This window comes from Engystomops pustulosus, chromosome 3, assembly GCF_040894005.1.
Source record: "Engystomops pustulosus chromosome 3, aEngPut4.maternal, whole genome shotgun sequence".
Lineage (NCBI taxonomy): Eukaryota > Metazoa > Chordata > Amphibia > Anura > Leptodactylidae > Engystomops > Engystomops pustulosus.
The window spans coordinates 96140828-96165799 of record NC_092413.1 but is presented as its reverse complement, the minus strand read 5'-3'; the positions used below and the strand labels follow the sequence as shown (position 1 = coordinate 96165799).

General features: G+C 39.0%; 1 protein-coding gene across 2 annotated transcripts in view; it reads left to right on the top strand.

Moving 5' to 3' along the window:
• Positions 1-6997, top strand: part of AKAP7 (A-kinase anchoring protein 7) — a 142639-nt gene extending 135642 nt beyond the window's left edge. Inside the window, exon 8 of one of the 2 annotated variants that reach the window (XM_072141525.1) lies at positions 5725-6997. In XM_072141525.1, the coding sequence (XP_071997626.1) occupies positions 5725-5918 (194 nt within the window). In that variant the 3' untranslated portion in view covers positions 5919-6997. Of the gene's footprint in view, positions 1-4839 lie in introns of both variants that reach the window. The other variant, XM_072141526.1, reaches the window with a different exon arrangement.
• Positions 6998-24972: the final 17975 nt, after the last annotated feature.

Below are 24972 nucleotides of genomic sequence, written 5' to 3'. Positions count from 1 at the left end.
GCACACAACTTGATTTCACAACCTTTTATGCCATTCATTGTCTGTTATTTAGGACCTGAATTTAGCTAGAAATAGCATTAAGCATCATATACCATATAAGAAGAGAAATATTGCATCTTCTGTTATATTTTCTGTACCCATAAACCATTGCAGCTTAAAGATCAAAGGTATAATGTCACCTCAAACAATTGACATTATCTTGTTCCCTAGACACACAGTGTTAATATCCTTCTGTGTTCATGCTACTGAGAAACATAGATCCTGACATAGAACATAGAAATGTATAGAAGATGTAGCAATATTTTAGAATATTATTTTAGAGTATTATGAGCAGAAATTGACCTTATAAAACACAACTAGCGTGTTGTCAAGCAGATAAACACTTTCCAGATCACGTTTATTTCATGGCCCTGCATGGTGGCATCATCCAGAAAATCAACATCAAAGTGAGATGTAAATTTGATCTATAAAGTTATCAGGGCAGAGAGCTCAGAGCTGAAGTCAAGCTCTCCCGTCTTAGAATGCCTTCTCTGCCTTAAATGATATCCTGTGGCCAGGGAAGTAACTAGCTCTCCTAAAGGCTTGTGTGTGGTCACAGAAGAGCGTGCATTCTAAGGGTGCAGCCACACCTTCAGCTTTTCAGATGCAGTTTTTGAAGCCAAAAGCAGGTGTGGGTGGTAATGGGTTGTAACAAATAATTGAAAGGTGCTCCTCCTCATCCTACTTTTACTCCATTCCTGCTTTGGACATCAAAAACTGCATCTGAATAACTGAATGTGTGGCTGCACTCTAAGGTCGGGTGACTTTATACAACCAATTTTCAGGCTGCCACATGTTGGGCCAAGAAAGAAATATGATCAGGAAGGTGTTACTTTGCTTGACATAACACTGATAGTTGTTTATTAGGTAAATGTTCTGAATGAGTTTGGCTTACTTGTAAAGGTGAAGATTACAAACATTTTTAAATTTACTATATTCTTTGAGGGCTTCAATAAAGCCAGGTCTAGACTATAATATATGTGAAGTTATTTGTTTTATATTATTTGTGTCTTCCTATTTTAGTCCTTTTTAGAAATTATATTCTTCTAAAATGTACTAAAGGTTTTTCTAAACATCTGCCTTTTAAAAATTGTTCACTTTATGTGAGATGCTTTAGGTCTGTTTGCTGAAATGATATCCTTCCATTGACATACACTGCTGATATTTCTCAACTTCTTCCTGGCATTAGCTGCTACATTATAAATCTAATTCTGAATTGGTATAAGTCAGTGGAAAAATCGTTAGACAACTAGACATGCAGGCATGTGACCCTGGGATTCTTTATTGCTGCAGCCGATTTCTTATACCTTCTATTCAGAGAGAACGTGCCACTGTCTGCTATAGCTATTCACATCTGCTTCTGTATCTCTTCACTGAGGACAGATGAAGCTTAAACTTGGTAAAGGAAGATTAAATTTACTTAGTAAGTTTACAGTAATTTCTACTGTTAACAGATCAGAATAAATGTCCACAATTTCAGTGTCTTACTGGTTCTATTCATGGGGTCATTAAAGGGGTTTTTGCATGGATATACCTTATCCACTGAAGATAATGGGGACTGAAATTCTCCCTGAGCCCTCCTTGTATATAAGCGATGGTGTGCGTGAATGACTTGTACTCCATTCACTAGGTGGCTGTTTGGATGGTGAAAATAAAGTCAGTGGAACCCTAGTTACACAGAACAGAGGAGGAAAAACTATCTACATTTAGAAAATACAGGCAGTCCCCGGGTTACATACAAGATAGGGTCTGTAGGTTTGTTCTTAAGTTGAATTTGTATGTAAGTCAGAACTGTATATTTTATCATTGTAATCCCAGTCAAAATTTTTTTAGTCTCTGTGACAATTGGATTTTAAAAATGTTGGATTGTCATAAGAACCAGGATAAACAATAAAGCTTCATTACAGACACCTGCGATAACAGTTATAGCTGTTTATTGTAGCCTAGGACTAAAGTACAGTATATTACCAATTTCCAGAGGTCCGTTTGTAACTAGGGGTCGTATGTAAGTCAGGTGTTCTTAAGTAGGGGACCGCCTGTAGAAACAGTTTAGAAATAAAGTGATGTTTCACAAAGATTACACAAAGAATTGGTGACACATTACCTTTAATCATTTGTCCCAGTAAACCATATAATAAAGGGGTATTCCGGGAATATGAACGTCTGACATAAAAACCCATGATGATATAAATAAATGAATACAACAATACTCAATGTCATTAGGCACAAAACTGAGCTTAAATAGTTTGATTTTATGATTTACAAAATGTATGGCCTCTCTAAAGTAGGTGGAGTTATCACCAAGATGGCCGCCACTGGAAAATACAAGTCCCAAGATCCTTTAGTTCTCAGTAACTCCGCCTCCTCCCTCGTTTGCTCTGCTCCCAGTGATGATCTAACAGGTTTTCTTGCACTGTTACCATAGTAATGATGTGTATCACCAAAACACTGGCCATCACCAAAACACTGGCCATACTGGATGCACTGCAACCAACTGACTACAGCCAAACTTAGTGCTGATCACACGACCTGCCCAGGGAGGTGCAGCACATGTGATGTGGACATGTGACCAGCGGCCATCTTCTGTTCTGCAACGGAGGAAATTAACGGACTGATTAAAGGACCAGTAACATTTTAATTCTTCATTACAGTGTATGTCATCAGCATTTTTCTGCTAAGGGGAGCAAAATTTTAAATAACAACTAATTACACATTAGCTTATATTTTAAGGACCCACTTGCATATGAATTATGTTTATTCCTGGAATACCCCTTTAATTGTAAAGTGTACCATTGCCCAACTGCCAGCAAACATGATTTAGATGATCTTCCTAAAATAAATGTGTTCCCTTACTTTTTCTGGCAGATGTATCGTATGTGATGTATGTATGGGAAGATTTTTTAATTTCCTGGAATTCTGTGTTAAGAACTACCGTATATTCCGGCGTATAAGACGACTTTTGAAGACTGAAAAATCTTCTGTCTGGGGTCATCTTATACGCCGGTAATTGACCGCACATTGCAGCAAAGGCTTACCGGTAACACCCGCGATCGGTGCTAGCACCGATCGCAGGTGTTTTCACAGCGATGTTTTCACAGCCTCAAAAAGATAGTGGCGCACGGGCGCCACCATCTTACCTGGGATCGCCGCTCCAAGTGACGTCATCGGGGGCGGAGATCCGTCTCCATGGTAGCCTCGGGTCTTCCGAAGACCGGAGGCTATTTCGTTTTAACCCCTTCATTACAATGTGCTGATAACACATTGTAATGAATGAGGAGGAAAATCCCCATATACTTCCATACTGTAGTATGGCAGTATATGATAAGATCGATCAGACAACCTAGGGTTAAAGTACCATAGGGAGTCTGAAAAATAGTATAAATAAAAATAAAAAAAGTTAAAAAAAAAAATTATAATAAAAAACCCAAAAATTTCAAACACCCCCCTTTCCCTAGAACTGACATAAATATAAATAAACAGTAAAAATCATAAACACATCAGGTATCGACGCGTCCGAAAATGCCCGATCTATCAAAATATGATAACAGTTTCAAAATATGATAACGGTGCCATTTTGAAAAATATAAAAAAATCTATAAAAAGTTATCAAAAGGTCGTACAGTCCTAAAAATTATATAATTGAAAATATTATCAAATTTCGCAAAAAATGACACCACCCACAGCTCCGTACACCAAAGTATAAAAAAGTTATTAGCGCCAGAAGTTGGCAAAATCAAAAAAATAATTTTTGTACAGGAGGTTTTCATTTTTGTAAATGTATGAAAACATTATAAAACCTATACAAATTTGGTATCCCCTTAATCGTACCGACCGAAAGAATAAAGTAGACATGTCATTTGGGGCGCTCAGTGAAAGACGTAATATCCAAGCCCACAAGAAAATGGCGCAAATGCGTTTTTTCACCATTTTCATTGTATTTGGAATTTTTTTCCCGCTTCTGAGTACATGGTATGGAATATTTGATAAAATAAAAATTTAAGGTACAGTATGGTAACATTTACAGTAAAATGGACGATGGTAATGTTGTTGTTGTATGCCTTATGTTTATGAGCGACAGTTTTCCTGCTATATAAGAATTTAAATTAAAAAAAGGACCATGTTAAATTCAAATCTGTTTTTTTTTTTAATTTTTACCGGTGTTTTGTATGCGTTGGAAAAGGGGTAGTCTTATATGGCGAATATATCTTAAACTCTATATTTTAACAGGAAAGTAGGGGGGTCGTCTTATACACCAGGTCGTCTTATACGCCGGAATATACGGTAATAAAAATGTATAATTGTAGGCAAACTAGTGATTCTGTTCTTTTCATTTTTTGAGCACATAAAAGACAAAAGAGAAAAAGTATGTGGACCCTTGAATTTAGTAGCCCCTAAATCCCTCTTTAACAGTTCACACCCAGGTGATTAAAAAGCCTGAACTTTCTGTTGTGCTTACTGCCTTTTGCCATTTCCAAGAGGCTGATCTGTAACTATCTCTCATCCAGCTCTATACAGATCAGCCCCTTGTGCTGGAGTATATAGGGTAGCAGAGGGATGTGCTCCGCTAGTAGTTCAGCTAGTAGCATGTACTTCTAATTTTAGTTCCTGTCCTATATACAATGTGTGTATGTAAATGACACAATTGTCCTAATAATGGACCTTGAGAAATCTCTACTGCAAAACAGAAAAAAAGTGAATTTGAATCTAGCTTTTAATAAAATGCAGTATCTGTATTACAATGAAGAGTGCGGTATTCTGTTTCCTGACTTATTAGGCATTTTTCTTTGTCATGGTGTGTAGGTCATAAGAATGGAAGAGAACCTGATGAAGCAGAGCTGGTGAGCCTGAGTAAAAGGCTGGTGGAAAATGCAGTACTGAAGGCTGTACAACAGTATATAGAGGAAACGCAGTGCAAAGCCAAACAGACTGATGGGATCTCAGTGGAGCCTGGCAATAATGAGAAAACTGAGAATAATATTAAACAATGAACACATAAATGTCTCCCTATACTTGAAATGGACCGTTCCATTCAAGAGACGCCTAGTTTGCTACTCAGGTGCATTTTATGTGGGGATGTAAGACAATACTCTTTGGCCACAATGTTTACGCTGATGGATACATTGAATGATTTCTCTTGATAAACCTGTTTGCATAGTAGAAAAGCCAAAGCAAAAGGATATGGCAAGATTCCCATAAAGTGAACAACAATAAATACATTGTAAATGAGGAAGAAGAATGGGATCCTTTTGTCTACGCCTTGTTGAGTGGCAATGAGCAGCCAACTAAGAGGCCTTACCACATGATAAAGCCATGCCATCCTGGTTTAATGGAGATGCATGACTTTGTCACTTCACACAGACACAGAAGGTTCTTTTTGGATTAATACTGTTGCATTGGCAATCCTTCAAATGCTATGCTAATTTCAATGCTGGATTCCCCTTTAAGAACATGTTCTCACTATTATTGTACAAGTTTCCTTTGATGTATTGTGGCACTATGCAGTATCTTCTGAATGCCCAGAAATCATGAAAAAAATTATATATTTTTGATTAGCAGAATTGTCTTTTTTTTAATACAATTGTGTGGCCAAAATTCAGAATGTGTGTTGTTTTATTAGTGTTATTTTCTTCTCTCACACAATTTTTCTATATGTCCACTGTAAAATAATGATGTCCTCTTCTCCAGGCCAGAAATGTGGAGACACCATCAAAGAAAATGCTTTTCAAAAAGAGCTGAAGCCTCTTATGCGAAAAGTGACGGACATAAAGAAACTACTGGCTCTTCCACAGACACGTGCAAAAATATACAAGGAGGTGTTTGCTGAATTTTTAGATACCAACAGGCCGGGGCTGGCCACGGAGACTGAAGAATTGATGTAAATATGAGTCTTAGTAAGAGAAACTAAAGTACAGTGAATACTCTTTGAGCCAACGTCCTGATTTTGCACATTAAAGGGAGGGTCTACTTAGAGGGGGCAGCTTCCATAGAGTATAATGGAAAGAAAAGGCATCCTTTTAGGGAGTGGGTCTTCTCAAAGGGGTTGTGTCCAGGAGAGGTTTCACTTGGGTGAGTTATGTATGCTGTATATTATCACAAATCATGCTGGAGACTATTGTTTTTGAAATACTGTTACATTGTTTTTTTCTGAAAAGTACAAAAAGTAGCAAGTATAAAATGTAAGGTGCCTCTCTAAAAATTCAGGATTTATTTAGTAGAATTTCTCTAATGGGCTACAGACCTGTTTGCAGTCATGTTATACTGTTTTCTATGAATATGGAATGCACAATCATTTGACCCAAATTTCTTTTGCAATTACTCGAGACATTGGTAGTCAGCATTGTTGCCAGGACAAGAAGCAACAAAAGGATCAGTGACATCTCAGGTGACAATTTTTCAGCTTCACACTGTAGATAATGTAGAAAACAGAGTTTTTACATAGAAAACTGCATTGACACCTTACCGATGGCATTAATTTCTCTCTTTAAACCATCTTTATAATATTTGGTGCTCTACAATCATAAATAACTTTAAAAGAAATGAAAAAAAAAATTGTGTTGCAGTATCCGGAAAAAGGGAGGCAAATACTGGAGGAGCTACTAACTTTGCAAAACTCCCAAATTAGCCAGAAAAACACACATAAAAAAAACAATGTTAGTGCTCTAACTCCACAATAAAATGTTAAAATTGAGAATTCCACAGAACGGTCTCACCCAGTTCCTTATAAATCGGAGATTGAAGAAATTCCCTCAGTAATTCCTCCTGTCACGATGTTCACTTCTCTACAATGGATCCTGTGGGAGACCACACTACACCCTCGTGCACGCGATCACTGCACCGGTCCTGTATCAGGAAGAATGTGGACAGATGGTGCAGATCACCAAGGATAAGAGTAAAAACTATTTTATTCCAGCATACTCACAAACAATATTAAAAGCGCGCATATCACAATGGTTAAACGCCAGAGGACCTCATGCCCGACCTAGGTTTCGCCCTTTCAGCTTCATCTGGGGCCTGATCTCTGACGTAGTCTCCGGCAATTTATATTCCCAGAGAAAAGTTAACCCTATATACTATGTCCCCATGAATAGTTGGAAACACAAAAAAAAAACTCTTTTCACATAGTTCTCTCAACAGCCTATGTACATAAAAATGTCATCTTACATCAAAATTCAATTTACAAATAGCTTTTATAAGTATATCCTGTGTGGCTGTGTGTTTTTGTAGAGATATAGGTTGTGCAGGTGCTTCGTGTACCCAGTCACACAGGATATACTTATAAAAGTTATTTGTAAATTGAATTTTGATGTAAGATGACATTTTTATGTACATAGGCTGTTGAGAAAACTATGTGAAAAGAGTTTTTTTTTGTGTTTCCAACTATTCATGGGGACATAGTATATAGGGTTAACTTTTCTCTCAGACACCTGGGAATATAAATTGCCGGAGACTACGTCAGAGATCAGGCCCCAGATGAAGCTGAAAGGGCGAAACCTAGGTCGGGCATGAGGTCCTCTGGTGTTTTTAACCATTGTGATATGCGCGCTTTTAATATTGTTTGCGAGTATGCTGGAATAAAATAGTTTTTACTCTTATCCTTGGTGATCTGCACCATCTGACTACATTCCTCCTGATACAGGAACGGTGCTGTGATCGCGTGCACGAGGGTGTAGTGTGGTCTCCCACAGGATCCAGTATAGAGAAGTGAACATCATGATAGGAGGAATTACTGAGGACATTTCTTCAATCTCCGATCTATAAGGAACTGGGTGAGACCGTTCTGTGGAATTCTCAATTTTAACATTTTATTGTGGAGTTAGAGCACTAACATTGTTTTTTTTTATGTATAAAAGAAATGAGCCTACACACAGGTTTCTGCAACATTTCTGCAACAGTTACAAGTGTCACTGATTAAGCTGTAAGTGACATTGAATATGTTTTTGCCTTTTCTGCAAGGTATTCATGGATGTGGCTTTTCTACTGTTTTTCCTGTTGGTTTATTTTTTTCTACAAAGCAACCAAAACTTTACACAGAAATGTTTTCTTGGCAATTGAAAACGGTTACAGAAACCCTCTTGGCATACATTTAATTTAATTCTATTTTATTTTCAATGGAATTAGGAGCATAAAATATGTATAAAAGTACATGCTGACTCTAGCATATATGAAAAGACCCATAGGGGGGATATTTATCATGGTGTGCCAGAGATTGATGTCACCCCACTTACCTTCAGAGCTGGATGTATCTAGAGGTTCCGGCCTCATTATACATTGGGTGGACGGCATGTGGCCAGGCAGTTTGCATCTTAAGGAGTGCTTGGACTCTATTTTATTACCAGTTATAATGATAGTTATTGGAGTGATTTAGGTACTGATATAAGATTCACATGAAGGGATTTCATCCCAATTACGTCATTATAATGGTCAGTCCTTTGCTTACCCCAAGCTAAACCTCTTTGCCTGAGTCTCTCTGGCTTCTTATTGGAGTTGAGGAAACACATACACATCAGCTCTGTTGCTGACATTTTTATGACTTTTCCATTCATCTCTAAAAGGGAAAGGGAAACCAAATGCATATGAATGCAACACATTTTTCTGTACCACTATATTCCCTGCTGTAAGGGATTTAATCCCAGGAGTTGTGTAGGCTAAGTATACATCTACCTCGGAGACTTCATTGGGATCTTTTGTTGAAGATGAAATCATTTTGGAGGCCCTAAAGCTGGCCCCAGATGGGGACTCTGGAGAGAAGCTACAGTGATAGTCATATTTGGTATCCCCGTAATCGTATTGATCCAATTTGGGGCGCACAGGGAAAGCCGTAAAATCCAAGCCCACAAGAAAGCCACGCAGATATGTTTTTTCACCATTTTCACTGAATTTGGAATTTTTTTGCCAGTACATGGCATGGAATATTCAATACCATCGATATGAAGTGCAATTTGTAACGCAGAAAACAAACAATCATAGAGCTCTTTACGTGTAAAAATAAAAAAAAAGTTACAGATTTTTGAAAGTGGGGAGTGAAAAATGAAAATGAAAAAAACAAGAAAGGGCCTGCTATGTAGGCGCTTTGGGATAAAAAAGTGGGTTTTGGTTTTAGTTTGGGCACTCAGTTTCTAAAAGGTTCGCCTTCACTGACCTAGTCTGTTCAATTCATCTCTCTTTTATTAAGGAAACTGCTCAATTGCTTCCCTCAAATATCCAAATTAACTGATAAGCAATACTTAAGAATGTGTATAAAAGTACTGGCAGTCCCCGGGTCGGAACTGTATATTTTATAATTGTAACCCCAGCCAAAATTTGTTTTGATCTCTCTGACAACAGGATTTTAAAAATGTAGGGTTGTCACAAGAACCAGGATTAACACTAAAGCTTAATTGCAGACACCTGTGATAACTGTTATAGCTGATCATTGTAGCCTAGGACTATAGCATAATAAATTACCAATATCCAGAGGTCCGTTTGTAACTAGGGGTTGTCTGTAAGTTGAGTGTTCTTAAGTAGGGGGCTGTCTGTAATTGATATCCCCTAGGTCAGTGGTGGCGAACCTTTGGCACGGGTGCCAGAGGTGGCACTCGGAGCCCTCTCTGTGGGAACCCAGGACATCACCCAGGTCACCATTTAGGACTCAATACCTTCTCCTGCAGTCACAGGCAGCCCAGTACATGCCACGTTCAGCGCTATTTTAAAGTGACTAGAAGTGCAAGAGGAGCAAGGAGGTGCTGACAGAGATGTATTATCATTGGAAACCCTTCTCCGGACCTGTAATTGATCCTGTTAAGGGACCTTAGAGGGAAACTACAATAATAATACAAATTTCTTCCTCTTTCTACTGAAAGAAGTCCTTAGGACGCCAATACGTTTGAAACCTGTGAGTTTCTTTACTTTAGTTACTTTAAATTGGCAGTTGGCACTTACTTGTAGTTTTGGCACTCAATCCCCAAAAGGTTCGCCATCACTGCCCTAGGTGTTACTTCAGACATTTTTCTCCTTTAGGAGTTCTGCTCATTACAAATGGATAACTGCATTGTTTACAGTGCTGTGATGCCAGATATGGCTCAGTAGATAATACTGTATGTGCATATCTGAGAGTTCCTGAAATGCTACGATTCTCCTTTTAATTGTTTTGTAGTAACCTGGTCAATTCATTCCGATCATCTGAGTTTTGCAGCATTTAGAATTGTATGATTGGGTCAGATAAGGGAAAGAAAGCTATTTTTCAGAATGAATTCTATAAACCTGTGAGTCACCTTTAGTAACACGTGTAGTGAGTCACTGTTTATGGATAATAATGGCAGCCTGCTTTATTCATACCTGAAACATATTCTCTACTGTGCAGACTTGTATGAGGCATTGGAATATCCCTCATGTTCCAGAGAATTCACTGCAATATCTATTAACAGAACAATATGTTTTCTCTACAGTAAACCACATTACACAGGACAGTTCGGTTTATACTAACAGCTTTTATAATCTTTGTGGCAGAAATTGAAATAGTACATTCATAATGTTACTGTAACTAAAATTGTACCTAAATCATTGCATAAATCAGCAGTGTAGGTGATAATCATAAACTTTGTAATATACTTTATTAAAGAAAAATGGATCTTTGTACTGTATTCTCTCCCCTTCTGTCCTGCGTTTAGCCGTGTGTATGAACGCGTTTTCTGTTTCCATACTCACACTGATAGCTGCAAGTGAAATGCAATGTTATAGGTGGCAAAATCCGCATTGGACTGCCCAGCTGCTGATTTTTACCAGCTTTTTGACAAAGAAATGTTTTGTCCATTAACTCCGTGTAAACGTAGCCAAGGCAGTCTGAGAATATTTACTGTGTCATGCTGGTTCTCACTCTACAATGTTTTACAGTGCAGCTCTGTTTTCTCTGGTAGGATGCTTTATATAAATCGATAAACCAGGGATACTAACTTATAGTTTCAGGCACCGTGACTGTGGTAATTTTCTAATATTTGTTATCTAAGGCTTCCTTCTCAATTTGTTAAATTATGTTAATGAGCTAGAAGTGCTGTTACACTGCCACCTCCCCCACCGCCCCGCCATGTGAAATTACAGCAGGCAGAGGGGGTTGAGTGGTGAGGTAGGATGGCCCCTGGGTGATCATGCTCAATTATGATGGAAGATTTCATAAGTTTTTAGAAAACATTATTACGTCACACCTTGCTAGCATATTGCAGTAAACACCCATCTGTAAAACCTGTGAACGGTGGTGGAACAGTTATGGATTTTTCAAGGTGGGGAATGAAAAAAGAGACTGCAAGAATGAAAAAGGGCCTGGTCGTTAATGGGTTATAAGTAAAGATCTGAAATGTTTGAAATTCATATAGGACCCTACTTATATAATTTTAAGGACTTCTTGATGTAAATGCCATGTAGTTCCTTAACATTTATTAAAATCTTACAGATACCATTCAATGAAAGACAATTGTTTATCTTGTTCGAAAATATGTGCTATATTAATAACAACCCAATTAATTAAAAAAAACTATGATTAAAAAGCATTGCCCTTAATTCTACATGGTTCCTTTCCATGGCTGCAATGTTAAAAACAATCAGTTTGTAAACTTATATGCAACTCACCTGAGATGAGTCCATCGATAATAATGCAGTCCTGCATATGCACTTTCCAGCCTCCCTAGTCCTGATTGACAGGTACCACTGCTACCAGTACTAAGGTACCCTCTGCCAATATTCAACTACAGACATATACAGCTCTTTAGGAAATACTATCTCATATGTTTTACACAGTGCTTTCCTGTCACTAGCTGTATATGTGAAAAATGTGATGACAGGGTCCCTTTAAATGATAGTGGTATTTACCTATTTAGTCAGTGATGAAAAAAACTATGTTCAAGTTGTTGTTTTCCTCTCCCCTTCCAAAATACCAAATAAAAAGTGATTAAACATTCATTTGTAATCCAATGTGTTCTAATTGCCAGTTCTAATTGACCTTCACATAAAAAAATGTAGTGAATACATGCTTACCTATATATTTTGTTATTGATCAAAGTGCAACTGAGCTTCAAGCCAATAAAAGGCAAAGTCTGATACAGTGGGTATGTCTTACCCATGTTCATAGAAATTCTAACTCATTGTAGTTGCAACTGCTGTACCATTCTAACAATGTTTGTAGAAATTTCACTATAAACTTCTTTTTGCAGATGACAATACACTGCCCTGTTTGTATAATATGCATGGGATTGGTTTATTTCCAGTAATTCTTCTATATGTGTAATTGCAACAGCATTGTAATTAATAAACATCCTCTGAAAGCCAGCTGCTAATATGAATTTTATCAATAAAATACATTTGTACAAAGTGTCATGTTTATGTTTTGGATTTTTTTCCTATTTAGAGGAATTTGCGAACCACAGAACAAAACCTTGAACTACAGTAAGTATCGATGTGTCTACCTTTTCTTTAGCTTTCATTTGGTTAAAGCTTATTTTAAAAACAGTTCAATACAATATTTTAAAATGAACCAAAATGTTTTGAAAAAGTCAGTCTGTAATTCACAATATAATCACAGGGTTGTGCAGTTCTGAGCATCTCATAACACAAGTTGATATATTCAGCCATCCAAAATAAATGGTACATTGATGACACATTTATATAGGGTTCAGTGGGAAATACTAAATGCCAAGTGAATACTTGGCTAAAAGAAAAAAAACTAGTCTGGTCGATATTATGTGGTTATCTAAAGACTCCTTTTTTCTCTTTTTCTTTACCTCAGAAGTGTTGACACGCGACTTGCAAGGCCTATTGGTATCACTATGCCATAATGCATCATGGTTTCATATTAGAAACATTAAAGGGGTATTCCAGGAATATGATCCTCTGATAGAAAAAACAATAATGCTATAAATATGTAACTACAATAATACACAGTGTCAACAATCACAAAATAGAGATTACTTAGTTTGTTTTTATGTTCTGAAAACCTTTATAGGGTTTGTAAAGTAGGTGGAGTTATATCCAAGATGGCCGACACACAATACTACAAGTCCCATGAGCCTTTAGTATGAGACATGTCTTCTTGACTTTTTACTTATCTTCACAGAGATGTCAGTTATGGCCCCTCCCTCTCCTGCTCCCAGTAGTTTCCAAGGTGATCACCTCACAGAAGGGCCTGCTGTATTACTCCAGTAATAACTAATAAATCACATTTTTCTATCTATAAGTGTTTTGTTTGTCTATGATTATCATTACTTCTTCCTGCCAAAGCATTGATAGTGTCAAACAGCAGTGTCTATGTTGCAGTGTCCAAGAAGTCATATCCTAAAGTTAGTTTTATACATCAATATCTTGCTTAGTTTTAGAAAACCAAAACCAAGAGTCCATCCTAAGCTGAGAAATCCACAGGTGTTTCAGAGTCCCTGATGCAATTGCTCCTGCTACTCCGTAAGGGCGCGCTCACAGGTTGCGTTTTGACCTGCATTTTCACGGTGTTTGAAACGCATTACAACAGCTGAGGAGAAGTGATTTGCCTAATTACATCACTGTTAACATTTCCGTTTATAAAAAGCATTGTAAATGCGATGTTAACATGTGAATTTTGTTAACGCACATGTGTACATTGCGTTAACAAACGTAAACAGTAATGTAATTAGGCAAATAACCTCTCATTGTAAGGATTGGGTAACACAAAAGACAGGGGATAGTGTGCCCTGAGCTTGCCCCAACCTATGTCCCTTCCTATAGCCCCCCCACGCTAAACCGTGGGGCGACTACTTGAAGACTCGAAATACACTGATAAGTGTGAGAAGGGAAACAGACAGACAAACATAAAACACAAAAGAATAGTAAACTAGCCGGATTCACAACGAGAGGGTACGTCAAGAGCAAAATCAGTAAGCAAAGAGTCAATGTCAAAAAACGAGCCGAGGTCACAACGATACAGATACAGAGCAAGTCAAACCTAATGCTGAGAGCGAGTGGAGAAGGGATTTCAGACACTGGCACAGGTGACTAGTGAAGCTGCAATTTATGCAGCCAGAACTCCACCTCCAGAACCTGATAGGAGCTGGAAGGCTTCTGGGAATTAACCCCTCATGGTGCAGAACAACCAGGCACCAAGCAGAGGTACACAAGTCCCAGCAGTTCCGAAAACAACTCCTGGACAGCGCGAGATCTTAGCAGCCGCTGCCCGGGACGAGAGGTGGAGTTTGCGCGGATATGCGCCGGGGGTCGGAGAACGCTGCTGGCACCAGCAGAAGAACCAGAAGTCCAAGCATTCTCCCTAGCGACCCTGACACTCATCAGCTGTTCTTATGCGTTTCCAAAGCAATGAAAACACAACCAAAACGCAACGTGTGAATGTGACCTGAGTCCATTTAAACCGCATGCGTTTTTGAATGTTTACCATGCGTTTGGCTGCTTTGAACTGGTTTATCTTCATTTCTAGGAGTGCAGGCAGCTGTGAAACAGATTAAAACCAGCCAAGCACATGGTAAACATTCAAAAACGCTTGCGGTTTTAAATGGACTGAAAATGCTTGCTTTAAAGGGGTTGTCCGAGTTTAAAAAAATATATATATATGTGGCCGGGAGGGCTCTGACTAAAACAATAAAGCTGTACTTACCTTCTGGTGCCCTCCCGTATCCAGCGCTGCTGTCGCTCCGGGCCGGGCGCCATGTAAACAAACATGGCCGCCGGAGCAGCGCTGCATTCAGCTTCCGGCCGGCCGTGGCTGGGTACGCCTATCCGTCCCTATACACAGCATTGTCCGGCGGCCAGGCTGTCAGGCTGTCCGGCGGCCATGTTTCTTTACATGGCGCCCGGACCGGAGTGACAGCAGCGCTGGATACGGGAGGGCACCGGAAGGTAAGTACAGCTTTATTGTTTTAGTCAGAGCCCTCCCGGCCACATATATTTTTTTATCAAAACTCGGACAACCCCTTTAAAGAGGTCCAAAGACGTGACACGTGGCAACATACAGCAGCACCTCAGCTTATCAAGATCAAGATATAGCTGATGCCATTCTGTTAGTTTTCTCCTACTGTTATATGCATCCAGTTATTTTCACTACTATGCTATGGATAGGTGATGTGGATGCATGTTTAGAGTAAAACTGCGTAGAATCATCATGGTTGGGAAGCATTTTGGTGTATATTAGATCCTTACATATTTTCATACAGCGTACACCCCCAGCTGGGTTCATATATCCTTCGCAAGTTTGGGACATAATATTTTAATATTAAAATTTAAAAAATAGTGAATAGTCCTATTTAAATAAAATTAAGAGGGCTCTGATTAAGAGGGCTCTGACTAAAACAATAAAGCTGTACTTACCTTCTGGTGCCCTCCCGTATCCAGCGCTGCTGTCGCTCCGGGCCGGGCGCCATGTAAACAAACATGGCCGCCGGAGCAGCGCTGCATTCAGCTTCCGGCCGGCCGTGGCTGGGTACGCCTATCCGTCCCTATACACAGCATTGTCCGGCGGCCAGGCTGTCAGGCTGTCCGGCGGCCATGTTTCTTTACATGGCGCCCGGACCGGAGTGACAGCAGCGCTGGATACGGGAGGGCACCGGAAGGTAAGTACAGCTTTATTGTTTTAGTCAGAGCCCTCCCGGCCACATATATTTTTTTATCAAAACTCGGACAACCCCTTTAAAGAGGTCCAAAGACGTGACACGTGGCAACATACAGCAGCACCTCAGCTTATCAAGATCAAGATATAGCTGATGCCATTCTGTTAGTTTTCTCCTACTGTTATATGCATCCAGTTATTTTCACTACTATGCTATGGATAGGTGATGTGGATGCATGTTTAGAGTAAAACTGCGTAGAATCATCATGGTTGGGAAGCATTTTGGTGTATATTAGATCCTTACATATTTTCATACAGCGTACACCCCCAGCTGGGTTCATATATCCTTCGCAAGTTTGGGACATAATATTTTAATATTAAAATTTAAAAAATAGTGAATAGTCCTATTTAAATAAAATTAAATTAAACAATTAAATTGTATATAACTGAGTTTTTTGTATTTGGCTGTAGTAATAATTTAAGCTATGTTCACACGACCGTATTGCGTCCAGATCACAGCTTCCATAGAGGTCTATGGCACTTGATCACAGTTTGGTGAACACACTGGCCAGATTTATTCATAGTGAGGCAAACTGCACTACATTTGATAAATCTGGGCCATTGGTGCAGAGTGCACCACATTTTTAATTACAGCTGGATGCGCCATTTTTTTTAATTGACCATGTGTTATTATATGGTAGTAGCCAACTAGTGGAGACAGCTGAGTGCTGCTGGTCCCGGATCCACAAGGAGAATATAGTTAATGGATAGTGTATATAGTATATATAGATAAATGCAATATATGGATAGGATGTTGAGATATATAAAGTATATAAATAGAATTACAGATATATACAGTATATGGATAGGGAATATATCTATATTCCCTATCTATATGCAGTATATATATCTACATGTCCTATCCATATACAGCATGTGGATAATGTATATAGATATATACAATACATAGATAGGGTGTAGATATCTACAGTATAGAGATAGGATTAGAGATATATGCAGTATGGATAGGGAATAAAGATATATACAGTACATGGACAGTATATAGATATGTACTATATGTTCATACACTTCATTTATTCATATCCTAAATCCATATACAGTACATATCTTGACACTATATATTTATAGGGTGTAGAGACATTTGCAGTATATATACTATATATTCATATCCCATATCCATATATAATCCATATCTTTCATATATGAATACCAAAAGGCAGTATATAGGATCAAAAATCATACCACTATCAATACACAAGTACTATACCGGTAGTAAATTATTCAGACTTTATGATATCATAAATTGACACTCAAAAAATATTAAAAACAAGATTAAAACCACAGAAACAACAAAACAAAAGGGTGGTGGTCAGAGTAGTAATGACTATACATCCCTCAGTGGGGTATCACAGTCAGGCACATAAAGGACAATCAAGTTATAGGTTATAAGGATAGTACCAATGCCCAAAACAGGGCACAATGTAGCCCGCAAGTGCCTACCAATGGTGTTCGAATCACCAGACCACCACCGCAGCACCCTGACATACGTTTAGCCGTCCTCAAGGGGTTGTGCATCCTGTGTACATCTACTCTAACTATATATTCATATCCCATATCCATATATAATACATATCTTCTATATATACTCTAAATTTAGTGACAGGAGATAAATTATCAATTATTTTCATTACTATAGATGCACACATTGGGGGAGATTTATCATTACGTTCCTGAGGTGAAACTGTTCTGGTTGCTCATGGAAACCAATCAGAGCTCAGCTTTAATTTTATAAACAGCTGTGGGAAAATGAAAGATGATCTCTTCTCTTCTCTTCTCTCTTCCATGGGCAACTGGCACAGTTCTGCTCTAAGAGACTTATGATAAATCTCTCCCATTTTATGTATTTCTTTATTAGATTATGGAGCATGTATGTTATTATGCATGATATGCCTTGTATCCACTTCTCTGAGGTACACGTGAAGTTTATTTATTGAACTAAATAAAGATACAGGAGATGGATTTTACCTGGTTACATGATACAATGTTGCAAACTTTGTTTTTTGCAACAATCAACACAGTGCAGAGGAGCTGGAAGCTGTGCTCTCTGCTGTGTGAGGCAATGGCAGGTCATGTGACCAGCTTCAGATTGAGAGAGAGTGTGTGGAAGAGGCAGAGTTGACCCCACGCTGCTAACACAAACGTCTGATGTCAACCGCAGCCGCCATCTTCCGTCCTGTGTCTTCTCCCAGTGGAGGGAAGGCACAGGACGGATTAATGGGCCAGTAGGTTTGTTTAAATTGGGAAATATTAGGTCAAAATCCTTTTTCTGCTAAACCAAGCAGAATTGAAAATAACAATCAATTAACCCCTTAAGGACGGAGGGTTTTTCGGCTAATTTCTCGCTCTCCAACTTCAAAAATCCATAACTTTTTCATTTTTACGTGTACAGACCTGTGTGAGGGCTTATTTTGTGCGTAACAAATTTTACTTTCCCGTGATGTTATTTATTTTAACATGCCGTGTACTGCGAAGCTGAAAAAAAATTCCAAATGTGGAAAAATTGAAAAAAAACCCGCCACGTTCTTGTGGGCTCAGTTTTTACGACTTTCACTCTTTGCTCCAAATAACACACCTACTTTATTCTTTGGTTCGGTCCGATTGCGGTGATACCAAATTTATATAGGTTTTATTGTGTTTTAATACATTTTCAAAAATTAAACGAATGTGTAGAAAAAAGCAAAAAAATTTTTTGCCATCTTCTGACGCTAATAACTTTTTCATACTTTGGCGCACGGAGATGTGTGAGGGGTCATTTTTTGTGAAATGAGGCGACGTTTTCATTGCTACCATTTTGAGGTCTGTGCGACATTTTGATCATTTTTTATTTCATTTTTTATGTTATGTAAAAAGGTGTAAAAGTCACATTTCGGACATTTGGGCGCCATTTCCCGCCTCGGAGGTCACCGCCGGCCGTAACCGTTTTTTTATATTTTGATAGATCGGGCATTTTGGGAAGCGGCAATACCTAATATGTCTGTGATTTTTACTGTTTGTTATGTTTTACAACCGTTCTAGGGAAAGGGGGGTGATTTGAACTTTTAATATTTTATTAATTTTTTAATTTTTTTAAACTTTTTTTTTTCTTTTTTTTCCCACTATTTTTTAGACCATCTAGGGTACATTAACCCTAGATGGTCAGATCGCTCCTATCATATACTGCAATACTACAGTATTGCAATATATGGCATTTTTGCAGGTCATACATTATAATGAGCCACTGGCTCATTGTAACGAACCTGCATAAACCATGTAGCCTCGTGTCAAAAGAAGACCCGAGGCTACCATGGTAACCGATCGCCGCCCCCCGATGACGTTCGGGGGCGTGGCGATCGAAAAAAAGATGGCGGCGCCCGCGCCGACTTTGCCGGCGGCGTTTAGAGGGTTAATAGCCGCAATCGGTGCAAGCACCGACCGCGGTTATTAGCGGTGGGGGTTTTGTGCAAAATGCAAAAACCCCCACCTCTGTATGAAGAGGACTCAGCCCGTGAGCCCTCTTCATACATCCCTTATACCTCTGCGCCGTAGAGCTACGGCGCAGAGCGTTAAGGGGTTAATGACCTTTCTTAATACAGATTATCCTTATTCCTGGAATACCCCTTTAAGTAAAAAAAGATCTGGAGTGCACATCCACACATTAAACAGTGATCTACTGCCACTAGGCTACTTCAGTAAACTTGAGATTCTTAGTGACATCTTGTTCTAGTGACATAAGCCTATTCATGGTGACCTGATTTTTGAGCATCAACGATGGGTTACATGACCCATCAGTACCCATAGTGACCAGCTAAATCACCAAGGCTCTAGGTCAGTGATGGAAGACACACACGCACATCTGCATAGTGAAGAATAGAATTAAAACATTAAAAACAGTGAACACAGGACCATTTAAAGGGAACCTACCACCACGAATCTACCTATAAAGGTAGATCGGGTGGTAGGTGGATGTATGGGATGTGAGGATAGCCCTTTTTAGAGCTAATCCTCACGTCCCCGCTAGCCTAGCATAAACTTTATTGGCCTAATATGTTAATTTAATTAAGCGGCTACCGGGGCGTGGAGTAGCCGGACACGAGGCTACACGGCGCGGCTACTCCACGCCCCAGTAGCTGCTTTCCCCCGCCTACCCTGTGATCTTCGGCGCGCAGCTCCTGGCAGCTGCGCGCCCTCGTCCGAGAAGCCGGAGTTCTGCGCATGCGCAGTAACTCCGGCCAAGATGCGCGATCTCGGGAACGAGGCCGGAGTTACTGCGCATGCGCAGAACTCCGGCTTCTCGGACGAGGGCGCGCAGCTGCCAGGAGCTGCGCGCCGAAGATCACAGGGTAGGCGGGGGAAAGCAGCTACTGGGGCGTGGAGTAGCCGCGCTGTGTAGCCTCGTGTCCGGCTACTCCACGCCCCGGTAGCCGCTTAATTAAATTAACATATTAGGCCAATAAAGTTTATGCTAGGCTAGCGGGGACGTGAGGATTAGCTCTAAAAAGGGCTATCCTCACGTCCCATACATCCACCTACCACCCGATCTACCTTTATAGGTAGATTCGTGGTGGTAGGTGCCCTTTAAGTGCAGAACACAATGGGGCAGATTTATCAAGTGTCTGAATGTCAGAATATTTCCAATTGCCCATGGCAACCAATCACAGCTCCCCTTTAAAATATTCATGAGCACTGGTCAAATGAAAGCTGAGCTGTGATTGGTTGCCATGGGCAACTGGAAATATTCTGACATTCAGACTGCTTGATAAATCTGCCCCATTGAAAGAACACTATTCTTCACATTCCAGATGTTCGTGCACATCTCCTAACTTAGCGGGAGACAAGTGCGAACACCTGCAAGGTGCAGAATAGTTTTATTTCAATGTGTTCTTACAAGTAAAACATCTGCAAACATCTGGAATTTTTTTTTTTTTTGCACTGTTCTTTTAATGTTCTGTTTTATTTAAAAAATGCTCGGGTCTCCCATTGACTTCAATGGGGCTCGTTTTTCGAGACGAGCACTCGAGCATCTAGCATTTTAGTGCTCGCTCATCTCTAATCGCAAGTCATCAAACTATCACTCGTCAAAATCCAATTGTGGAGCTAGGAAAGCTGAATAAAAAATTTTAACATGTCTTTAAAAAACAAAAAAAGCGAGTAAGGAAAAAAAACATTTTGACAGTTTTGAAAAACTGTGAAAATCTGACACATATTTGTTATTGCTGCATGTATTCCAAAACTACACCAATAAAAACTACAGGTCTTCCTGTTCAAAATTAAACCCTCATAAAAAGTTACCTTGGAAAGGGGAAATGCAAAAAGAAAATGTTTTTATGGTACGAAAGTTGTAGAAATGTAAAAATCTATATATAAATGTTATTGTTGTCATCGACTCATGAATGGAAATACATTTGTTCTTTTATTTATTTTGCACAGCAAGTCTTTGTAATGTAATTTATAGTGTAAAAAAGGAAAATATAGCTGTGTTTTTATCTGACCTAATGAAAGGTCAATTCAATTTGTTCTGCCAAAACACCAAGCCCTCATACAGTGATATTGATGGAAAAAAAGAATGCAATGTCTTTTTACATGCCAAAAGTTGCTAGATGCCAAACGGGTTAAGAATAAATGATCTGGACTGTGTACTTACACATTATACAGTCAGTAGGGATATATTTCATATTTGCACATATTAGACTTGTACCAGATTTTACCAAATACATCTATTTAATTTTGTGGTTTTAAGTAAAAAATCTCCCCGTATTGGATGTATTTTCACATTGATGGATCAAGGCTGTTTCTGCAGCCGCAGTTTATTTTTGTAAGCATCTTCCATTTGTTTTTCCCTGGGGCAAACTAGAGGTCACAGTCATAGACTGAAAATAAACAGTGACGGCTCTGTGTCAGCTACCATTGTGTTCCTGTGAATGACAATTCACATGATTATACAGCAGAACTGACTACTTTATCAATAAAGACCTGTCAATGAAATGGACATGTGAAATTATATGTCTATAGGAATAGCACAATGTTTGCAGATTCACTTGTCATCTGTCAGCAGTTCTCTGGCTCCTCCATGTCCTGATGTTGCCCCTGCCAGCAGAACCAGACAATACTGGTGAGCAGCTGTCAGTCACAACTGAGCTCACTACCTTCTCAATGCTTATGGATGCATTCACTTGTAGTTTTATAATCATCTGGAGTCTTTGCACAATGGGATTTCAGTCATTACTGAAACAAATGCCTGATCCAAAGTAAGACGTAAATTTAGCTGGACGTATGGTCTGTTCCTGTGTTAAACACAAGCTATAAGAATATTGCAGATGAATGAATGACATGCAAGGACGTAAAGACGTTATTGCCCGAGCCGCTGTCCTTTTTATGATTTTTAGAAACATAATCAAATATTGAAATACAATATACTTGTTAAAGCATAACTGAAAAGTTACTGCCAAAAAATATTTTTAACACAGCTGCAGAGAGACTTTGACAACAATTCCAATGATACCTATATTATACTTCTGGCTTCTTCCTATTCTGAAATATATCTGCTATATTTAACATAATTTCTTATTAAATCTGATTCAGCAATTACTGCAGTGGGTGGGCACTTCCTGGTTGTGACATCAGCTCAGGGCACTGAAGCCAGAACAGGACAACATGTTTGTAATTGGCCAAATGCTTGTGCCATCACTGAAGGTCTTTTGCCAGAAAACTAATGACTTTCAACCGATGCAGGACAGTATGCTTGTAATTGGACAACATGAAGCATGTGATGAGAACATGCTTGTAACTTCACTCAAGGTTCTATTTTTCTTGCAAGCCCCTACTACTGACACTCCCAACAAGCCTCCTGTTATCTCTAGCTGCTCTATACCGTTTTCCATAATTACCAGGAAGCATAACAAATAGAGATTAGCCAAAGTAAATTATTTTTGCTTAGTGCAGAGTTAGGCAAAACTTTAAGTATCTTGAAGCATGCTACTAAGCAGCTTTTGGAGTAAATCCATTTAGTTGGAAATGTGTTATAAGTTGAAGAAATATGCCATAATAACCATATACTATAATTTAATAAACTTAATTATCTTCTGAATAAATTCTGAATCATTAAAATGATAATTTAAATAAAAACTACCGTCAAAATGAATCATGTATGAACCAGAGACTGTGAATGTGGTAATCTTCTTATATGTGTTATTTACGGTCTCCTTCATTCTCGATTCAACGTAGAAAATTATGCTAATGAGTCGGAAGTGCTATGGAGGTTGTTACCAGAGAAGTTCTGTTCTGCAGCTTCACAGGCTGTTTCAACCTCAACCCCTTCTCCCTGAAAACTTCCCCCCTCCCTCTGCATAATGTTATCTCACAGCAGCTGAGGAAGTTTTAGCACACAGTTGGAGAGGGGAGTGCTCATGCGCAGTGTATCAGCCTGCAAAGTAACAGCATGGTGGTGCTATGGTAATGCCCCTGAGAGCATTGGTCTATGGTCCTGTTCAGTGGTAGTAAAGGGTGTACTAGACAAAACTAGACAAAACACAACAAAAGCTATTGAAAAGGTTACGTTCTATTTCACAGTGTATTAAAGCAAACCAGTCACCATGAAAGTGCATTGTATTCCACAGACTGATAACTGATAGACCCTCACATTTAATTCTTCAGAAAATAAATAACAAGGCATTAAAACAACGTTTTACACAAAAAATGTAAAATACACTAGTCAACATTAAAAATGCATAGCACCGAGCACAAGCTGTAGGGTTATTTCAAGCACAGGAAACCAAAATGATATTGAGTAAGTAAATAGCTCCTGTTTGTCAATGTGCCACTCAATGCAACTTGCTAGGGACAAAATCCTCCCACTGAGAAACCTTGGGTTATAACTCCAGAGGTCAAAGTATTAAATGCTGTATGTCCCAATGGTTGGTAGAGAAACAGTGACAGCGGGAGGTGTGCACAGGTAAACCTGTGCATGGAAAGATCAACAGATTAGAACAGTAAAAGCGTAGAGATCTATTCTGTACTGCAAGTGAAATTGGACATAACATACAAAGCCTATGGCATCAATCATCAATCCACCACTCTTACCAGCTATCATGGTGTAGGGCAAGATGGCAATGTAGGCTGAAATATAGCTGTATCTTTTAGTACATTGTACTTTTAGAGCCTTTAAGTACTAAAGTACCCCAGCTCTCTAGGGCCCCCGCACTCTGGCTGCAGGGGTGAGAATCTGACAGGCTCCCTCGAACCGGTTGTTAAAGTTACAGCCAGCTCGGCAAGCTTGGAAGAAACCAGGCTGCAATCCGGCTCTCTGTCCCCATTGGGCCACATAGCACAAGATGGTAGATGTGTAGGTCCCTGCTCTGATGCTTCCCATCTCACAGGCTGTAGCAGGCTTGTGAGATGGGGAGCTGCCAGCCTCCTCCTGCACAGGCGATGCAATATTATAATAATGTGCCTGAAAGCACGATCTAACAGTGTGCCTGTCAGTCTATGCAGAATGTAGGCTGGCAGTTGTTTAACACTGCAATACATCGATATTGGGACAAAATAAAACAGTAGAAAAAGTTTTAAAAAATAGTAAAAAAAATAATTAAATACCCCGAATGCCCCATCCAATGTAAAAACCACATAACATAAAAAACACTATATATGTGATATCGCTGTGTCCATAACAACTGTGCACTAAAACTAAATTATTACTGAACCCGTGCAGTGAATGCAGCTAAAAAACTGGAACAAAAAGATGAACATGCAACCTCATAAAAACAGCATTAAAAGCGATCAAAAAGTAACATTTATCACGACATAATACCAATAAAAAGTCATATAAATAACAAATCCTAAAACAGCTCCGTCAGGAAATAAATACAAAGGTTATGGTGATGCAAAAACAAGTGAATTTATCCCAAAATGAGTTCTGTATTCTGTAAAACAAGTCAAATATAAAAAGAAGCTATATAAATGGGGTATTGCTGTAATTGTGGTGACTAGAGATGAGCGAGCACTAAAATGCTCGATTGCTCGTTACTTAAGTCGAACTTTTCCCGATGGTCGAGTGCTCTAATCGAATAACAAACCCCATTGAAGTCAATGGGAGACTCGAGCATTTTTCACTGAAAGAACACATTGAAAGAACACTAAAGAACAACATATTGCAGATGTTTGCAGATGTTTTCACTGAAAGAACACATTGAAAGAACACAGTGAAGAACACATTGCAGATGTTCCGTACATCTGCTAACTTATCGGAAGACACACGTGCTGAACGGTGTTCTTCACAATAGTATGTGAAGAACAATATGTGTGAAGAACACATTGCAGATGTTTCCATACAT